The sequence below is a fragment of the Centruroides sculpturatus genome, unplaced genomic scaffold, assembly GCF_000671375.1.
Source record: "Centruroides sculpturatus isolate CEXI.00-Female unplaced genomic scaffold, Cexi_2.0 scaffold78, whole genome shotgun sequence".
NCBI classification, from domain to species: Eukaryota; Metazoa; Arthropoda; class Arachnida; order Scorpiones; family Buthidae; genus Centruroides; species Centruroides sculpturatus.
Window position 1 is genome coordinate 707,820 of NW_019384629.1, and position 21,146 is coordinate 728,965.

At 28.1% G+C, this 21,146-nt stretch overlaps 2 protein-coding genes across 2 annotated transcripts in view; both read right to left on the minus strand.

Annotated features, from left to right (window-relative positions):
• The window catches only part of LOC111625705 (AP-4 complex subunit epsilon-1-like), a 56,510-nt gene extending 46,610 nt beyond the window's left edge, over positions 1-9,900 (minus strand). Inside the window, exons 1-3 of the mRNA XM_023368923.1 lie at positions 9,808-9,900; positions 8,944-9,069; positions 5,280-5,392 (exon numbers count right to left, since the gene is read on the minus strand). Of these exons, the coding sequence (XP_023224691.1) occupies positions 5,280-5,392; positions 8,944-8,947 (117 nt within the window). The 5' untranslated portion in view covers positions 8,948-9,069; positions 9,808-9,900. The remainder of the gene's footprint in view (positions 1-5,279; positions 5,393-8,943; positions 9,070-9,807) is intronic.
• Positions 9,901-16,647: 6,747 nt separating this feature from the next.
• Positions 16,648-17,173, minus strand: LOC111625707 (AP-4 complex subunit epsilon-1-like). The gene is made up of 2 exons (XM_023368925.1): positions 17,045-17,173; positions 16,648-16,924 (listed from the first exon to the last, which is right to left on the minus strand). Exons 1-2 carry the CDS (start codon positions 17,131-17,133, stop codon positions 16,753-16,755), a joined length of 261 nt encoding a protein of 86 aa, XP_023224693.1. The 5' UTR covers positions 17,134-17,173; the 3' UTR covers positions 16,648-16,752.
• Positions 17,174-21,146: the final 3,973 nt, after the last annotated feature.

Genomic DNA, 21,146 nt, shown 5'->3' on the forward strand with positions numbered 1-21,146 from the left:
CAGAATATGATTTGCTGTAAACACATGTGTAAAAAGAAAATTCTGAAATTCTCTAAGTATGTTTAAAAAGTGACTATTAATCAGTTATAATCATCTATTATAAATACATTGATGCTTAAATTCAAATAAATAGACTGTTTGCCACTCTCTTTGATTACAGATAAACTTTCATAAATTTTTCTGATTTTTTTGGCATTATTAAATTTATAAGTATTGTGTTCGCTTCTACAACATATTTTTTTTACATTATATTTATAAAATATTCCTTGTCTATGTGCTATTTTATTTTGGATTTCATTTATAATTGACATAAATACACATGTTATAAGTATGCACAATTACAATTATATAAAATTTATAATTTTATCAAATGATCACATGTTCATGAATGTTTTGCTGCAGTTCAAGTCATAAAAACTGATTTAAAATAGCACATTGCATATAAAGTGGTATAATATATATATAAATGAGGATGTTTGTTTGCTCACTATGCACATCTAGCTGTTTGACCAATGGCTACAAAACTGGACAGTTATGTTCAAATACTTCTAACTTAGATAATATCATACATCCCATCCCAAATTATCAATTGGATTTCTACATATTGATTGATTTATGTCTACATTTGATTGGTGGTTTTACATGTAGCACCATCTATTTAAAAAAATTTAATGAAATAATTAACTAAATATAATTATTACAAAAAGAAATTTTAAAAAATATATATACTGCATTATATTCATTAAATTGTTGCAACAATGATATAGTGTGAAATAGATGCACCATTGCACCATTACTGCAATGGGTAGCACACAGAACTTGCTTGCTTGGAGTGTAATAGTGTTTTCTCCTGTACATCATACTTTTTCTGTTAGCAATAGTGTCATGCCGGTTATGTATCTCACTCCGGAAAAAATTTTTGAATTGAAATAATGTGACTTGCGGTATGTTCATACATAGTTAACCTGTCTACGTTGTTCCCGAAAATATTCGTGTTGACCTCATTGACCTGCATGGGCAATCCCGAATATTTTCATGTTTACATTGGAACATTTTTGATACTAGATGTTGCTATGCGTCACAATTTTTATATTAAAACAAACTTTAAAAATATAATTTTTTTTGTTTCTATATTATTTGATATATTTATTTTGTTTGTGCAACAAAAAAATAATTTTTAATGATACAGTAAACACTGAATATTATTTAAAAAAAAATTTTTTTAGGTTTAACATCGACAAAATTCAACATGATGTCACAGGCAACAAATAAAAATTTCAACATTGAATAGGTTAATCTGGTCCTCTTTCTCTTATGACTTCCACGTCTACTCTCAACTTTTATCTATCTAAATCCATTCTTGAGATTAAGGAAGGACAAAGATGGACAATTGAATGACAGTGGGAATTTATAGGTCAACAATTTTTTCAAATTGCAGCTCAATATGTACCCTCCAGTAACTGAGTGGATAAAACCACCAAACATTGACAGTTGGTCTTGGGTTTGCACATAGCCAACAGACTGGCCACCTGCAGTTTTCTGGATTTTCTTTGTGTTAGTAACACTTAAATCAAATCTGTTTCCGGTATGCTTATGCCACAACTTTCAAAAGTTTCCTTTACTTAGCTGTTTTTGCTGAGCTTTAATTTTTTAAATCTGGTTTCACCAGTTTTTTTATGAGATTACATAAAAGCAATTATTTTCTTATTTTTACAAAATCTCATTATTTAATTAAACAAGTCTTATATCAAGTCTTTTGGACATTACGGTTAACAACTTTGATCACATGTGGGGCCATCACAACCTATCCAACATGGATCACTTGATCAATAGACCAGTACTAAGTAATAGTTGTTGATCATCTTCTCTCCCAGGAGGAGGATGACTACTACTTTTGGTTGAATTAACTTCAACCTCCATCTTCAGCAGTCCATTCTTCCTATCAGACCCACTTATATAGTGGCATTCGAATAGGAAAATTACATAATATGAGATTACCAGTCTGCACAAAATATGATTTTAATGGTTTTTGTGAGAGCTGAGTTTAAATATTTGGTCTGTTTATCATGACATTTAATTCGTTGGCAGATCATTTGATATGCAACTGTGAATGAAACAGTTTGTTAGTGCTTAGAAGGTATTAGAAAAAATACCTTATCTTAAATTTTTTAAGATATCATATTTTAAATTGGTGTCTACTTGACCAATGAAACTGTGTCATTTCGTACTATCTAAGTATTACGATAAACATAACAATGGTAGGCTAAAATAATCAAACGTTTTATATGGTTTTTGTGAGTGCCAGGATCTGATAAGCTCTTATAAACCTTTCTTTTTTATAAACTTTCATGTTCGTTTTAAAATAAAATGAAATAATGATTAATTATATGGAAAAAGGAATAAACTTTTTCCCAACATTTAATAAAAGTCTGGAAGGATACGATTGTATCTTTTCCAGGATTCACTTCCTTTCGGAGGTGACACAGCTTCCTAGTGTGTCACCCGGAATCTATGACCAAAATTCAACTATTGGACGATTGTAGAAAAGCCATGGAAATAAGGCCATGGAAAAACCACCAGGACAGACCCCCTAATAAAAAGGAGGGGTCGATGAGTCGAAGAAGGTCATCCAGTTGTTTTTCTGAACTATGTGTGTGTGTGACCAGTCACTCGTCATCGCTGTCACCATCGCTGATTCTAGCTGATACCGTCACCACTCCTGAGCATCTATCTCCATTCATCAAAAGAACCTGCTAATCCAGAGGACAGTGACTCCGTCAATTTAGAAAGTTCTGTATTTCAATCTCTATGAACTTTAAATGTATTTATCCTTGCGCAAACTTAACGTGAACTCTCTTTCTCTCTCTCTTTGCCAAGGTTGTAGTAGTTACGCTATATATCCAAATATTAGCATTTGCTAAGCTTCTGCATAATGATATATGTCTTGCTATAATTTTGATTAATAAATGGGTAGTTTTGTTATATGATAACTTGTAAAGTGCACTTCTTTGGCCCAATCAGTCTCCATCCCAAGTCCAACTGTCCACAGATGCGACTGCTCACACATAAAAAGCAAATGTAACAGTCTCTGTGTGTCTACCCAGAAGACACAGTGGTGTCAGTCATGGCGAATTAGTCATTGCAGTCTTTGCCAACGTGATGACTCTTGTTCGACCCTTCAGTCCTGTGGTGCCAAAGCATAGGGGGGCACTTGGTGTGATAAACCCTTACATAAGATAACTTTGTCAGTATATAAATCAAATACTACAATATAATATAGTAGAAGGATTAAAGTACAAAATAATCTAATAATCTTAATGTTTGTACTTATTTAATTACCTGCTAGTGTATAAATATATAATGATTGTAATTGATGGATTTAGACTAATAATTAACAGAGCATACAAGTGAACTAAACTTTTATTAATACTTTGACCAGAAACCATCATTATTTACTACTAACATAGGAATTCACAACATGGTCCTTACAGATTTCAGTAATACTGTTTGTGTGAATATATCTTGGTATAAACCTTTATTGAGCAAAGAAAAAATTGCACTTCTCAAACATTTTTAAGAAAATTAAAGTAAAAAACATCCTGAGCAACTTACAAATAAGTTTTATGGAACCTTTTGTTGAAGACCATGTGGCTTGGTAGCAAAGTTCCTTACTCCAAAAGTTATTTGTGAGATCACTGGTTTATGTCTCACAAAGTTGATTTTTTCAAATAAATACACTGTTTACATAAAATAATTGTAAATCACATGGTTTTATACATTTTATCTAATTATTTTCTATAAAAATGTGTTTTTTCTTCCTTGTAAATTTGTTTTTGGTTAAAAAAATTTAATTAAAATGTTTTACATTTCGAAATATAAAAATATTACAAATGATTTAACTTTTTAAGCAATTAAGTAAATTCAAAGAATTATTAATCATGACTAACTCCCTATATCACATTGAAATGTATGACACAAAACAACCATCTTTCAACATCACTTCTTTAGTTTCTTAGGGAATATACTTATGATATAAATAATTTTTCATAATTAATAAAACAAAAAAACAGTAAAAATAAAGTTATAATTTAAGAATAATGAATTAATAAACTATAAAATAATCATCTATTAATTTATAATAAATTATCCTGTTTTTAATTACATAATTATATTTAATTATTTTAAAAATAAACCTTAAATTTATTTTAAACAATTCCAAAAATGAATTTTAGAGGAAGGTAAAGTGCCAATTTTAATAGAAAATAAATATACAAAATAATTTACCCATACAATATATAATAACTTTATGTAAATCTGCACTGATTTGAAAAAACCTCACTAATTAATATGCAAATCAACAATCTCACAATTCTGTCAGTCATAATGTCATCAAGCCATGGTATCTTCATCAAAAGATTCCACAAAACTTACATATAAGTCACTTGGGATTTTTTAACTTTGATTTTCTTAAAAACATTTGAGAAGCAGACTTTGCTCAAAAAAGGTTAGTACCAAGACTTACATTCACAAATAGTATTATGAAAATCTACAATGATTCCATTGTGATTTCCCCTTAGTAATGATACCAATGAACTACTTATGCTTTCTTAATACTTTCTGGTAAGTATTATTTTATTACAGAAAAATAAAAATAATATTAATCATAACAAACCAGAAAATATAAATACAGTATAAAAATTAGTTGAATTTGGCTAAAACATTTTCAAACAGAAAATCTTTTAGTGTCTCTGACAAGAATTTTTATCCTCGTTTCTATGAAAATGATAGTTTGGTGATCTCCAATACATTTGGTGCTTGATAGTATCAAATTATAAGCAGTGTGGAAAAACCACCTTCCACCAACCTAAACATACTTTTGAGTGGAGCTAAACATTTCTATTGTTAAATCAATGCTTTGAAAAAATTGTGGTATATCCTGATTTCAGCATATTTTTAAGTTTTCAATTTATTTTTTGTTTTTCAAATTATAAAATTAATTTTATTTTAAAAATGAAAGATATTTTTTTACAAACTTCAAAAGTAATTTTGAATGATTTTGTAAAAATGTTATTTCTATAACTTCAAAAATAATTTAAGTTGCATAATGAGAAAAATATCAAAGCAAGAAAAGAGCAACACTTATCATAACTATTTAATTTGTAGATAGATAAATATGAAATTTAGAAAAAACATTTATGTATTTTGTTTAATAAAAAATTGCAAAGTGTAATTTGTTAATAATATATTTTAAATCTTATACATATTGAAATAATATTCACCTGAATTCTCATTGCTATGTCAGGATGATGTAAACATTCCATAACAATTTCTTGATGTTCATTAGCAAAATGAGGATGAACTTTTTTTGCCACATGTGCAAGTGCTTTTATTCCTAAATTAACAGATTTAATTTAAAAATAAACACATTGTTTACAACAAATAATATATATATAAAGTTATAAAAAGAACTCCAATTATCTGAATGCTGATCATCCAAACCTCCATTATCCAGATTGGACCATCTCTTTCCCCAGACAATTGCTCACCCATAAACAAAGCATAGGTAAAGAAATGTTTTGCCTTTAGATGTTTAGAAGAAATCAGAGATGCATAACACAAACAAAGTGAGGAATATATAAAAAACCAACAATGCTGAGTAGAGAGACTTTCAACAGACCTTAGTAAAACAACAACAAGACTATGATGGCAGAGGAAACACTTGGAGATCATAGAAGAAGCAAAGTGCACCTTCAAGAACTTTTACTGAGATGTTGTGTACTGTTTTTATGCACTTTTTGTGGACATTATATCAGTTGCTTTTTGAAAATATCCACATGTCATTGTCATCTTAAAAGAAGTATAATGTGATGATAATGATAGAATCAAAATTAAAGATCATCAACCATTTAGACAAAAAAAAAAATTGGAGTTTCTTTAACCAGAAGTTTTAATGTAGGAAAGGAATCATCATCAGATATAAAAGCTGACTGACAAGCCACCTTAGAGTTTGTTGCCAGACTTGTATTTGAAGATGAATCTAAAAAAAAAGAAAAATAATGAAAGATGCAAATGATGTGACACATGACCATGCACTTCATAGTTCCTTCAAAGAAGAAACCAATATCAGGCCCTTTGTTATGTGAAAAAGTACTATACTCAAACAATCACTGGGAGCTTGTCTGATTTCAAAGTCAACAACAGTTGGCTAAGAAACTTAAATTCACAACAAGGTTTCAAGAAATTTTACCTTGAAGAAGAATCATTGTCCAGTAACACCATAATTGCCAATAAAATCAAGAAAAGCAAAGGCTATTATTCCAAAGGTGATGTCTACAACAGATGAAATGGAGATAAATTGGAAAGTGCTGCTCCAACAGTCACTGGATTCATGACAGGAATCTTCAGTTCCAGGCTATGAAGTTAGCAAAAAGCAAATCATAGCATTGGTTTGTGCAAACACCATTGGTACTCATGCATTACCATTGCTAATGATTGGAGACTAAAAACTCCCATTGCTTCAAAAATATTGCTTCTGTACCTATCATTTACAAAGCAGAAAAAAAAATGCATAAATGAACTCTGAACTTTTTTCTGAATGGTATACTAAATATTTTATGTTAAGTGTTAAAAAGCATTATGTAATGAAGGCAAAGAGGGAGGGGGAAACAGGGCATTGTTACTGCTATTCTACAATGCACTATGTCATTCATCAGCCAACATATTAAATAGAATTGTCAATGACTTTTACTTGATGTATCTTCCACCAAATGTCAGTGTTAGTTCAACCAAAAAATCAACAAACACAACAGGATATACAGGTAACAAATTCTATGTTGTTTACTCTTGGCAGAAAGTTGTTTCTTTTTATAAAAATCCAACAACGAGTTGCATAACTTTACCAGCTGTTATGAGATTTTTATCATAAAATGCTTTTTATATTATTTATGATTATAAAATGGCAAAATGCTTAATCTTGAGTGTAGAGATGAGTTTTATAAAAAAAATTGTAAATGTTAATAATGAGTAAGATCTCTATTGAGATATGACTTGTGACTCTCCTCTATCGCCTCACCCTCTCAACCTTTAACCATCAAAATTTAATAGCATAAATGCCCCTTATACACAAGCTACTATGCCAAATTTTGTTTCTTTATCATTACCTTATCCTGAGATATTAAATGAAATAAATGCCAATGCGCACACATAATTTTTTCCATTTCTTGACATTTTTGGTTTCAGGTCTCAAAACATGATTTTCAAAAAACTCAAAGGGTCAAATTTAACATGATTCCAATACTTTGCCTTGTTATGTAGACATAACAGCTGGAAAAGTAAAAGCATCTGAAAGATTACTACTACATGTTAGCTGAAGCTTGGAAGTCTTTGATGACAGATAATCTAAAAAAGAATAGAATAAATTCTACTCAGATCTGAAAAACTCAACAAAGTGCTCAGAGCCTCCAATATCTGGGCAAATTATTAATGACAATTTTCAACTCTTAACTGACAATGAGATCGTGCATATGTGAGCAAAACTAGTGAACCTATTGAAAATGAAACAGATGAAGGAAGAACAAAACAAAACACATCTCATGCATGCTGAGGCATTTGCTGTGTTAAACATAGCAATGTTGTGGTTTAAACATCAATCAAAGTCTTCTACTCAGCTGCTTCTCCTGAAATGGATCGGGGATCCAACAGCAAAAAAATGAAGTTTTACTTTGTGTGAAGGAAAATAAATGATTATTTCTTTCAATAAAAGTAAAATATTTCTCCATAACACTTATTTGCAACCCCTTAAGCCTATAACCCAAGATATCTTGGGCAAGTTACATAGCGTTACATAAAATGCGGTCCTTAAGGCCATTTTTGAAATTTTTTTTTTTATTTTTGGAATGTTTTTTAAGTCTCCAAATTTTTAAAACATTTTTTCCCGCATGAAAAAATTTTATCACGATTTTAATTTACCTTAATGATGCACGCTTCACGCTTAATTGCTTTTTAATAGTTTTTTAATGGGAGTTTGATATCAAATTTCATTCAATGTTCTAAAGTTGTAGTGCACGAATTTTCCTTCGGTAAAGTTATTTAAAGCTGGTTTCTGATGTCAAAAATGACCTCTGATAGTTTTTTAATTTTTTTAATTAATAGATAAGTTTAATTAAGTCGGGTGGGTCGGAAATCACAATAAAAATTTTAATTTTTTAAAAATATTTAAAAATATATGGCCAACTAGTATTCACCCTACTATAAACCCATCGCCTCCCGAGACTTCTGAGAATGTCCCGGGAAATACGATACCAGCTGTTCTCAAGGTCATCCAGATGTGTAAACAATGACTCATCAGTGTCAAATTTCACAGAAAGAGATACAAAGGATAATAAAATTTGAAGCTTTTTCTTCAAAATTAACGCATTTCTTTCATTTTTTTCAGTTTTAAGTATTTTTAAGTATTTTTTATGTTTAATTACATTAATATGAAAAATGTCTATGTACACAACAGGTTAATTTGTAAAGTTTACTTTTTAAACTACATAAAAACTTTAAAACAAAATGACTTTTTATGTATTTCACAAGGAAAGAAACAGTAAAAAAATTTCCTTTACTTTGAAACTTGCTATCAAACTACATTGTTGGATTTATATTATTAACAGATCAAATCCCAGTTTTTGAAGTTTCAAGTTAAGTAGTCTTTAGATCACTGAATTTCAAGCAATCTTTAAAGAGAAATGTCTAGAGTTAAGAGTAAACAATAATCCTAACCATAACCTGAATAAATCACTGTTATGATAATTTAAATACATGTTCAATTTAAAACTATTACACTGAATTATTAGATCAAAAATATTCAAAATTGGGATTTGGTGTATTTATAATACATATTTTTTGCTTTTTTAAATTATATAAAGAAAAATTCCACAGAAAAAAATGTATATGACTTACCCATATATTTTAAATTAACTCTCTTTGATTTCAATAACTTTGCAACAGATGTTAAAGCTAACTGAAATATTTCTTCATTGTCATGATGGAGATTAATAATTGTTTCAATGCATTCAAAAATGATTGCTAAAATGGATTAATAAAAATGACTTCAAAATAATAAACAACAACATAACATCAACTAATTTAAATATTTATGATAAATGCTAATTTATCATTTGTGTATTACTTTAAGATATTTTCTAAAATATTTATTAAACATTCATTTTTTATATAAAATTCAAGTAGAACAAAAAATATTTGATGGTGATGTCACCTGTAAAGGATTTGGATTTGGAATAAATTACAGGAAGTCAATGTATTACTTGTTTTCAGGAACAAATTCCCATTAGATGTCAAGGCCCCTCTATATTTAAATTAAATATAATAATAATCAAACTGTTAAGTTTTGACTATTTTTTTTAAATAATTTGGAAATTACCTACAAATTTCAAATTTCTGACTTTTAGCAAGATTAAACCTGCAATTCTTGTTAACTGACAAATATATACAGTCTGTCTGGAAAGTCCAGGATTGATGTTTTTATCAGAGAGACAAGTAGTGCCATCTACCTGACTACTGTGTAATCTTTAGTTAAAACTTTCATATTTAGACAATTTATTTCAGAATGCTTTTGTCAGTCTTTTTTCTATACTGTGTTTGTAAAATTAATATGCTCTTTTCTTGTCAAAAAAATGCCTGCCATGAGTTCAGTGAATGGCAGAAGCAGAAAATTCTTTCTTTCAAAAATTCATTACTAGCAACAAATCCTGGTGCTACCAATATGAACCTACAACAAAAAAGCAAAGTTCAAAATAAACTTACCATAGCTTATATTTTGGTTAACTTCTGCTCGTTGCAAAGTTTCTTTAACAACTGGATATATTTTAATACCTTTCCTAAATGTAAACAAATAAATTCATAATTATCAATAATAAAATGATCAAAATTAACAAATCTCATATCACAGCATTTACAATATACTGTATTTAAATAAATACAAAATAATCATATTGTAATCATAATTACTTTACATTTATCCGAATAAATTTTTCTGTTTAAGATATGCTTTTATAATGAATCTTCATGTAATTAATTAAATATATCATTAATTGTATATGTACATAAATTTTAGAAAATGTTTATATCCTAGTTATGCAAATATTAAAATTATTCAAAAATATTTATAATACATTTGAAAACAACATACAGTGGGTGATCGGTTAACGAACATAATCCGTTCCAAGACTTTGTTTGCTATCCGAATTGTTCATTAACCGATTATCGATTTACCATATGCTTTAATGGGAATTTAATTAATTCGTTAACCCCAAAAAATAAAAAATATGTACTTTCTTATTACGTTTATTTAGACTATATGTAATAATAAAAATACATACATACACAATCTTGCATTTTTATTAGTTGTATTTTTTCCATTTGAAAGAGTTAAAGAATCTGTCTAATGTTGATTGCTTTTCTCTCTTCTTCAGGATTTTTCATAAGTAATTAATAGCATTGCAATTGTAGAGATCCCCAAGCCTCAACCTGGTTTGGATGCCATTCTAAGACCTTTGTTCTGACATCCTCTCACTTCTACAAAAAATCTTTAATAACAGATATCGGCATTAATCCTCTCTTTCAGAGGAAAACATATCTTGCCGAGTTTCTTGGTGTTCTTCATTCAAGAGTTCTTGGCGTTCTTTTGTCATCAGATCAGTTTCAGGTTCCATTATGAGCTCTTCAATGTTCTTTATTTCTCAGATATGAATTTTGTTACTCCTTAAACTGCTTGAGTCTTCTTCATTATACAGTATTTTTCTTAGATAAGATTGAACTGCGGCCTGTAGACCTGTTCACGCCATACTGCCCAGCAACATTAGGCATCTTCTGCCCATTCTCTACCTTTGCTATTATACTCTCACCTTTCGAAAAGAAAAACAGAAGCAAAACTTAATGAGTGCCTACCTGACAGTCTCGTGAATACATAAAATAATTGTTTTGTCAGAAAAATAAAAGGCTGGAATTACAAGGGAGACTTTCAAAGTTCGGAGGAATACTATCCGATTGGTATATACTGGCTTGAGCGTCGATGTCTCCCACACTCCAAAAAAGAAAGACCAATCGGTATTCATTATTTTACATTGCTTCTTCTTGTGTTGTTATGTGTTCGTTATCCAATCATGTGTTCATTGTCCAAACATAAAAATCTTTCGCGAAAGTGTTCGTTATCCGATCTGTTCGTTAACCGATCACCCACTGTATATTGAGTGATGATAATCTGAATAAAATTTTTTTATTTTTAAGATTCGATAACAACAATAAAAGTAAAAATTAACAATTATTAGTTAATTACTTTTAATTAACTGATTGCCAAAAATAAATTTTAAACTTTCTAAAATTTGTTATAGAACTGGAGATCACAACCATGCTGCTCTCTAAGTATTTGAATAAGCTGTCAAATTTAATCAATTTTTATATAAAAACTATAAATCTTATTATATGATAAAAATATACAAAGCAAATATTTAAAATTTATTAATTGTTTTGTCTAATGCTGTCATTATAGTTTAATTAATTTAACAATATTTTGTTAAACAATTAGTTATCTAGTTTTAACTAACATAATAAGTATACAGTAAACCTTCACTAATTCAGATCCACCAACTAAGACTTTGCATAACTGAAAAACAAATTTTTTGAAAAAAAATCACACAATAATTTAAAATTTATTCACAATAGAAAAATTCTAATTAACAAGAAATTATAATTAACAAATGCTTTTGATATTCAGAAGTCTTTTTCTACTATGCATTATATTACTGTAGTTGGTAAGTTACTAAAGATTGTAAATTGCTTTATATGTACTGTCCAGATATTTGAGCTCATTTTCTGTAATACAATGAAATTTCATTAACCCAGCATCCTTTATGCCAGCAAACTCAATAAGCCAGCATCATTGAGGGTTATTGGTGCACTGGGTGGGTCAAAAGTTAAGATTTTCATGTAAAAGGCAGTTCTTGGAAAGGGGTGTGGGTTCTCCTTTTAGGGATGACAAATACCAAGATGACACAAAGCTATGCTAGGAATAAAAAGCTACCTTGTGCACAATTTTTCTAAAGGCTTTTCCAAAGACATCATTATGTGGGTTTCATATGAGAAACAGAAATATTTAGCACACTTGCAATCAATAATTATCACTAAAACAGCTAGAGTACATTACTTCATGTATTTTGGTAATTAGAGTACTCTGTATTTATATGCAATAAAAGTGTACAAAGAACAGAGGAAGAAAAGCGTGTTCTTGTTTCAAGCTAACCAAGCATAAGAATAGCCTGGAAAAATTAAAATGTTGAGCTAAACAATCATAAAAGACAGATTTATGCAATTTTACATATAAAGTTGTGAGAGATAATTGGAAAAAAAACAGAAAAACTTCCACCAAATCTGATAACCTGGCCCTGTGTCAGTCCAGACAATGCTGAGTTAACAGAATGCCACTGTAATAAATTTAGCAGTAAATTTATCCTTATAGATCAGTAAAACTCTCTTTAGAACCAATCATAATAAATTACTGTACTATAAATCCACCTCATTTTTCATGTGATCAGAGAAAACATCCCATTTACTTGAACTTTCCTAAACTTGGGCAACCTTCATCTCCTATTAGTGTAAGTTAATAGGAATTTATTGTATTTTACACAAATTTCTAAAACACACTTGATCAATAAGAAAGTTAATTTGAAAGATATCTAAACATTAAATGAAAAAATTAGTTTTAAAGGCATTGAAATAATCCGGTTTTTTGAAGGATATTTTATAATTAATTACAAATTACAAATAAGATTGTCAATCTGCAGCAGATTGACCTGAATATTAGTTTTTATTTGAAAAAAGATTGTTTTAGCTTCCTAAAAATATTTTAGATTCATAAACAAAAAAATACCAAACAGATTGTTCTTTCTTGCATTAACATAGATCTGCAGAAAAGAAGTTTGATTAAAGTAGACTTCAGAAATTTCATAAACAGTAAACAACTACAGTCAGTGATATTTTTGATTAATAAACTTCAATAATTTAAATTTTTATTAAATATAAAGCCTACATCAATCATTTTATATATATATANTTCCCTCTAAATAATAGGGCAATATATGTTTATTTAAGTTTTAAATGGTCCTATACTTATGAATATTATTGGTGTCCATGTCCCTACTCATATTAGTCATAATTTATCTTCTTTACATTACCTTAATTTTAGAGCAAATGACTCATATTGTTTGTTCTTTTACCCTAGTATTACTAATATGAATAATTTTGTAAAAACACTATGTACCTGTGAAATGATGTATTTTTCTTACTTTTTAAATTTGTTTTGCAATTTTTATGGGGTTGTAATTTTTTTCTTTCTTGTTGCTTGGAGGTGATAATCCTGTGTTGCCAGAAACAACTATTACTTATGTAAAATTAAATAAATAAATAGTTTTTTGCAAGTTTCTGGTGTTTGATAGCATTGAATTCTTTGGTGATACCATATTTGTTTTTTACTTTCTTTGCTGCTTCTTTTATCTTTAGCTAAAAAAGTTAAAGTGAAATTAATTATGTACAGTACCATGCTTAGATATTGAAAAAATGTAAGTAAAATTCTACCATCTAGATTCAAATGTCATTAAACACAGGACAAGATTCAGCAGTTTATGGAATTTGATGCATGTTTTCTGTATTTTGAGTAATACAATGCCTTCTACAAACATACTAGAGTCTGTTTCAAAGAAGTTGGCTCCTGATATAACAAAAATACATGCCATTTTGCCTTGTGATTGATCTAATTTAAATAATATCAGGTGAACATGAACTGAGGTGAAACTGATTCTTCTAAATAACATAATTTCAAATAATTTTGTTTTAAAATATTGGAGAAAGGAAAATTTCCTGTAAATATAAATTTTATTTACCTGAAAAACTAAAGTTTCTTTAGAATTTAGTATAACTTTCAAAACAAATTTGTGTTGATTAGTTGAAGTATGATTTTGTGTAACAAAATCATACTTCATCTATAATAATAATTTTATAAATGAAAAACTTTAATTGTAAGTAAATAATAAAATCTATTATATAAAAAATAAATTTATTTCATAGAAAATGATGATGAAAACTAAACATTTTTAGAGCAGACAATCATTAGGTCTGTTTAGATAGAACATTAGGCAAAGCATATTCTATGTGTAAAATATTTAGTGGTTGTATCTCCATTTACTAAATCTATCTGAGCTCTTAGTGATAGTAAATTTTATCATTAATGGAATTATGTATACAGTTGTATATTTTAAAATAATTTTAGTACTTTTACTAAAATAACATATTATCTGATAAATTTATATCAGAATTATTTGAAGTTTATTTGATTTTTAGGAATGTATTTTGCAAGTATAATTTTGCATTCTCAGCAGATGTATTTTTATTACATTTAATATCTAAAGAAAGCATGATTATCCATATTTACTTATTGTAATCTCTGTATAATACTTTATTAAGAATATATATATATATATATATTCTTAATAAAGTATTATACAGAGATTACAATAAGTAAATATGGATAATCATGCTTTCTTTAGATATTAAATGTAATAAAAATACATCTGCTGAGAATGCAAAATTATACTTGCAAAATACATTCCTAAAAATCAAATAAACTTCAAATAATTCTGATATAAATTTATCAGATAATATGTTATTTTAGTAAAAGTACTAAAATTATTTTAAAATATACAACTGTATACATAATTCCATTAATGATAAAATTTACTATCACTAAGAGCTCAGATAGATTTAGTAAATGGAGATACAACCACTAAATATTTTACACATAGAATATGCTTTGCCTAATGTTCTATCTAAACAGACCTAATGATTGTCTGCTCTAAAAATGTTTAGTTTTCATCATCATTTTCTATGAAATAAATTTATTTTTTATATAATAGATTTTATTATTTACTTACAATTAAAGTTTTTCATTTATAAAATTATTATTATAGATGAAGTATGATTTTGTGAAACAAAATCATACTTCAACTAATCAACACAAATTTGTTTTGAAAGTTATACTAAATTCTAAAGAAACTTTAGTTTTTCAGGTAAATAAAATTTATATTTACAGGAAATTTTCCTTTCTCCAATATTTTAAAACAAAATTATTTGAAATTATGTTATTTAGAAGAATCAGTTTCACCTCAGTTCATGTTCACCTGATATTATTTAAATTAGATCAATCACAAGGCAAAATGGCATGTATTTTTGTTATATCAGGAGCCAACTTCTTTGAAACAGACTCTAGTATGTTTGTAGAAGGCATTGTATTACTCAAAATACAGAAAACATGCATCAAATTCCATAAACTGCTGAATCTTGTCCTGTGTTTAATGACATTTGAATCTAGATGGTAGAATTTTACTTACATTTTTTCAATATCTAAGCATGGTACTGTACATAATTAATTTCACTTTAACTTTTTTAGCTAAAGATAAAAGAAGCAGCAAAGAAAGTAAAAAACAAATATGGTATCACCAAAGAATTCAATGCTATCAAACACCAGAAACTTGCAAAAAACTATTTATTTATTTAATTTTACATAAGTAATAGTTGTTTCTGGCAACACAGGATTACCACCTCCAAGCAACAAGAAAGAAAAAAATTACAACCCCATAAAAATTGCAAAACAAATTTAAAAAGTAAGAAAAATACATCATTTCACAGGTACATAGTGTTTTTACAAAATTATTCATATTAGTAATACTAGGGTAAAAGAACAAACAATATGAGTCATTTGCTCTAAAATTAAGGTAATGTAAAGAAGATAAATTATGACTAATATGAGTAGGGACATGGACACCAATAATATTCATAAGTATAGGACCATTTAAAACTTAAATAAACATATATTGCCCTATTATTTAGAGGGAAAGCTAAGGTGCAATTGAATTGATAGATTTCTTGCAAGGTAAATTACTGTTTGTTAAACAAGAAGCACACTTTATTGAATACCTTAATAACTTTGTCTATAAGAATGTCAACAGGTGAATACAAAATAAAAATGCAATAATCAATTAATGGCTGGAAGTTTGTAAAAAATAAAGACCTTAAAACAGTCCTAGACAAAATGGATCCGCTGCCAAAAAATACCACATCTACTTGCAAGTAGTTTAATAATCTTATCTACATGGTCTTTGAATTTTAGCTTAGAATCAAAAATAACAAATTAAAATCTAAACTAGTGTAATTTACAAAAACATAACTCTTCTCAAACTGCACTTACTAAAAAAATAACTACCCTTTACTAACCTTTAACATGCAATCTATTTTATTAACGTTAGATTATGTTAATAACATAGACTGCATGTTAAAGGTTAGTAAAGGGTAGTTAAAAACATAACTAGAATTGTTTTGAAATTTTTCAAATTCCTCTGGAGTGTAAAATCATAAAAATATATAATATATTAAATTCAAAAACAATACAAAAAATAAATAAAAAAAATACAATATAACCAACTTAGAAATTAAACAAAATTAAAGACTTTATTTAATTTCTAATTAATTTTATGATTGATCAAGACAATACAACCATAACTGCAAAATATACTCTACCATATTCAGTATTATAAATCTAATAAAACTTTAGTTTTATAATTTGTATTCCCTTGATCAATTATAATTATTAATAATCTAACTCTACATAAAGTAACTTAAGGAAAGATTCCCCTGCCTCCATATCTACACCTTGGTTAACTGCTTTAATGTTGAAATTGCAGAAGTTACTACACTTAAATCTCCATCTGACAATGCTTTTTCTAGTTTAGGCACTGCTGCTGAACTAATATGCCAATTCTGTAACTGATTCAAACAATGTTGAAAGGCTAATACGGCAAACTTTCTTACTAAAGGGCTGAACAAATAAAATTAAATAAAAATAAGTTTAATCAAAGAGACCAATTTAATGTAAATTTATATATAAAATAAGTTTAAAAAAATTTTATTGTTTCTTAAAATAAATTTTGCTACATACTGTGAATGATTCAGTTTTTCTTCTATTAAATTTTGTACTGTAGGAACCATTTCATGATTGATTAGATGGCAAACAGTTATAAGAGCCATACATATTTCTGCAATATTTGAGCTTTTCAAATCCTAAAATGAGAATATAATTTTAACATATTTATAAAACTGATATTTATAACAATTAACTATTGCTGAATTTTTAAAATTAAATTTGTCAATAAAAATTAAATTTTATTTAAATATAATGTGATTTAATGCATTCAAAGCAACTAATAAAAAAAAAACTAATTACTCAGAAAATAAATAAACATTCATTTAGTCTCTGAGTTCGTCATAAATTTGAATAAAAATCAATTATTTTTGAAAAAAATTATATCTATTTTTGACTTTTTAAAAATTAATTTATTGGTCAAAACTAAAATTTTTGTCATTGTTATTTTATTAAATATTTCTATTTATTTTGCTACTCCAGTTATTATAAGATTTATTTAGCTAAAAATACACTCACTTTATTTTTAAAAAATAAAACAAATCATTGTTATTGAATTATCAACCACAAAAATTTAGTTAAAAACATCATGAAACATTTTAATAAATCCCACTTCTTCAAAACATCATAGTTTTGAAGAAGTGGGAAGATGTCAGAACAACAGTCATCCAATCTCAATCTGGTTTCGATGCCATTTGGATAATGGCATCCAAACCAGATTGAGGTTAATAGGCTTGGGGATCTCTAAAATGATAATGCTATTAATTACTTCCAAAAAATTCTGAAGAAGAGAGAAAAGCAATCAACATTGGACAGATTCTTTAACGTCCCACAAAAATGGAAAAAGATATGACTGATAAAAATGCAAAATTGTGTATGTATGCATGTATTATTATTATTACATATAAATAAACATAGTAAGAAAGTATATATTTTTTTATTTTTTGGGGTCTCCAGAACGAATTAATCAAATTCCCATAAAAACCTATGGTAAATCGATAATTGGTTAACGAACAGTTCAGATAATAAACACAGTCTTGGAATGAATTATGTTTGTTAACCAATCACCCACTGTATTTAAAAGAAAACACAATATATAATATCTTACACAATGGTTACAAGTTCTTGAATAAACTGTTTCATTCATGTATCTACAAAATACTGGTCAACAATGACCACAAAAACCTTAGTATTTCATATGTGGAATATACTTGCAGAAAAAGACTGGCAGAATATCAACAGAACATTAGAAAAAATATATATACAGTAGCACTATCCTGCTTTGTTATGCATGATGATACTTGTGTAATATAAGATGAAGACAATATTGTTATGCAAATTAAAAACTCCTCTATGAAACATGATACATGAAAGGCTCAAATTTTTCAAACAAAAACCAAAAAGCAATGCATTAACTATACAAAATCTTTGGAGAAGGCTTGGAAATATGCANTCATTGCAATGGACAGTTGACATTGTGTTCTGGAGGAAACAATTTGTATCACTCTTGCTACGGATATAATTTGTAATCTGGAATTTTTTGCATACCTTTTAATACATATTTAATTGCGGCTCGCAAAAAATTTCAAATTTTGAAAAATGGCTCGGACTATCAAGGAGCTTGGCAACCCCGGATCTATAGTAAACTGATAATTGGTTAACGAACAGTTCAGATAATAAACACAGTCTTGGAATGAATTATGTTTGTTAACCAATCACCCACTGTATTTAAAAGAAAACACAATACATAATATCTTACACAATGGTTACAAGTTCTTGAATAAACTGTTTCATTCATGTATCTACAAAATACTGGTCAACAATGACCACAAAAACCTTAGTATTTCATATGTGGAATATACTTGCAGAAAAAGACTGGCAGAATATCAACAGAACATTAGAAAAAATATATATACAGTAGCACTATCCTGCTTTGTTATGCATGATGATACTTGTGTAATATAAGATGAAGGCAATATTGTTATGCAAATTAAAAACTCCTCTATGAAACATGATACATGAAAGGCTCAAATTTTTCAAACAAAAACCAAAAAGCAATGCATTAACTATACAAAATCTTTGGAGAAGGCTTGGAAATATGCAGTTACCAATGTCTGAAATTACATTTTAATGTTTAACTGTTTTAGCTTTAATTCTATATTAATTTTTAATATTTGAAAGCATTGCATTTTTTTTTGAGAATTTAAATAGAGGTTATTTTGCAAAAACAACATGTCATATTACATACTGTTGAGAAAATTAAAAAAAACTGCTTCTATTAAATTGCAGACATCTTTTGTTTCCATTTGCAAAAACAGTGAGCTATTCTGAAGGTTTTGGTATATTGCCAGAATATTGTCTTTCACAGAATCCAAGCAAAATTAAATTTTTGCTGATATATACTGTTCTTCCCAAAAACTTTATTCCCACAGTTCTTTTTCCATGGAAAAGTTTGCATATGTCATTTCTGAGTCCTCATAGCAGAGACACCTGTATATTGGGATACTTGGGGAATGTGCCCCTGTTGTTGTCAGGTTGCCCTTTTCTTAAACCCCAAGGGAGATCTAAAATTTCATTTTATTTTTAAATTAGTTACTCATTTTATCACAGAAACTTTTTACTGATGATAAAATTAAAATAAAAATATTTGTTATTAACCAAAATTTGTTCTAGAGAGTTGTGACTATTCCTTCAGTCATGTACTGAGGTACCACCACTGTATTTGATTAATGCAATTTTATTATATGCAGTAGCATCGACAGATTAATTAACTACATTACTCAAGGGATACCTATAAACACATATATATATAGATATCCCTTTAAAAATACAGGTATTTTATATAAGGTATGTACAATGCCCTTTTCTATAGCTTGTGATCCCTTTTTTATAGTCTGCAGGTTCCAGTGCCTCATAGTCACTGCTGTTGTATTCCACTTCAATGTCCACATATTGTTTATCACCTGCAACACTTGACAAACTTTTATAGAACTTATTCTCTGCCTTCTGTAGGAAAGCTAACTACTTCAGGCAGTCCACAAGTTTTTTGTTTGGTATAGGTATTGGATCTTTGTAGGCTTATGGCAGTGTCAACTCATTGATCCACTTCCTATTGCTTCTAATCAGAATATTTTTGTTTGATCCAGAATATGTATCATGAATTTGAACAGCCTCTTCATCTTCAGTGATTTTTATAATATTGGCTGATTTGAGATTCAACTTTTACTCAATAAATGGGTAATGTTTGCATACCTGCAATCAGGAGCCATAACACATTTTCCTATTCCATTCTTTAGTGGTTTGTGTGGCTAATTCCATAAACTTTTGCTTCTAAAACAACATCTTCATTCCTCTTCTTTCTTGGCCACAAACAGCCACCAATATTGGACATCTTCAAATGATGTTGAGGTTACTGAGATCCAGAATACTTTTCAATGTAGTTGGCCATCTTGTAAGTTGACCTTTATCCAAAAAATAGCAGATGTCCCCTGACAATTACTATTTTTGTGAATAAATCTTGACATTACTTGCTGACATGTGTTGTTTTTGTAAAACTTCAAATTCTTTCATGTAGAATATCTCTGTTGACATTTGCTATTGTTGCATAATATTGCATGGGCAATATCATCATTAAAATTGCCAGATGAAATGAAAAAATTTTTTTTCCAAATTTTGACATACTTTTGCAAAAAAAAGGCCTCAATTGGTTTTTACATTCTATTTGTTGAATGTGTGTATTGTGGATAATAATATTGGATTATTATTCTTGTATTATTCCTGTATATTTTTAAATTGATTGATGGCTAGTAAAGCTAGCCAGAAACATTAGCATATTAAAGATTTTCACTGCTTAAAGGTATGTTTCCTATTAGAAATTCCAGTATGTTATAAAATGCATTTTTTGAAATATTAATGTATAAAATTATTTTTGTCTAATAGTAATGCTTTTATATTTGCTTTCATCCAAATGAAACATTAATACTAATCCTAAGTAACTCTTACACAAGACCTATAGATAGAAGAGACTATATTACCACATTTTTAACATTATCCAGTTATTTTACATTAAAAAGTTCAAATAAGATTTACAGTTTTTATTTCTATTATTTGATATAACAAA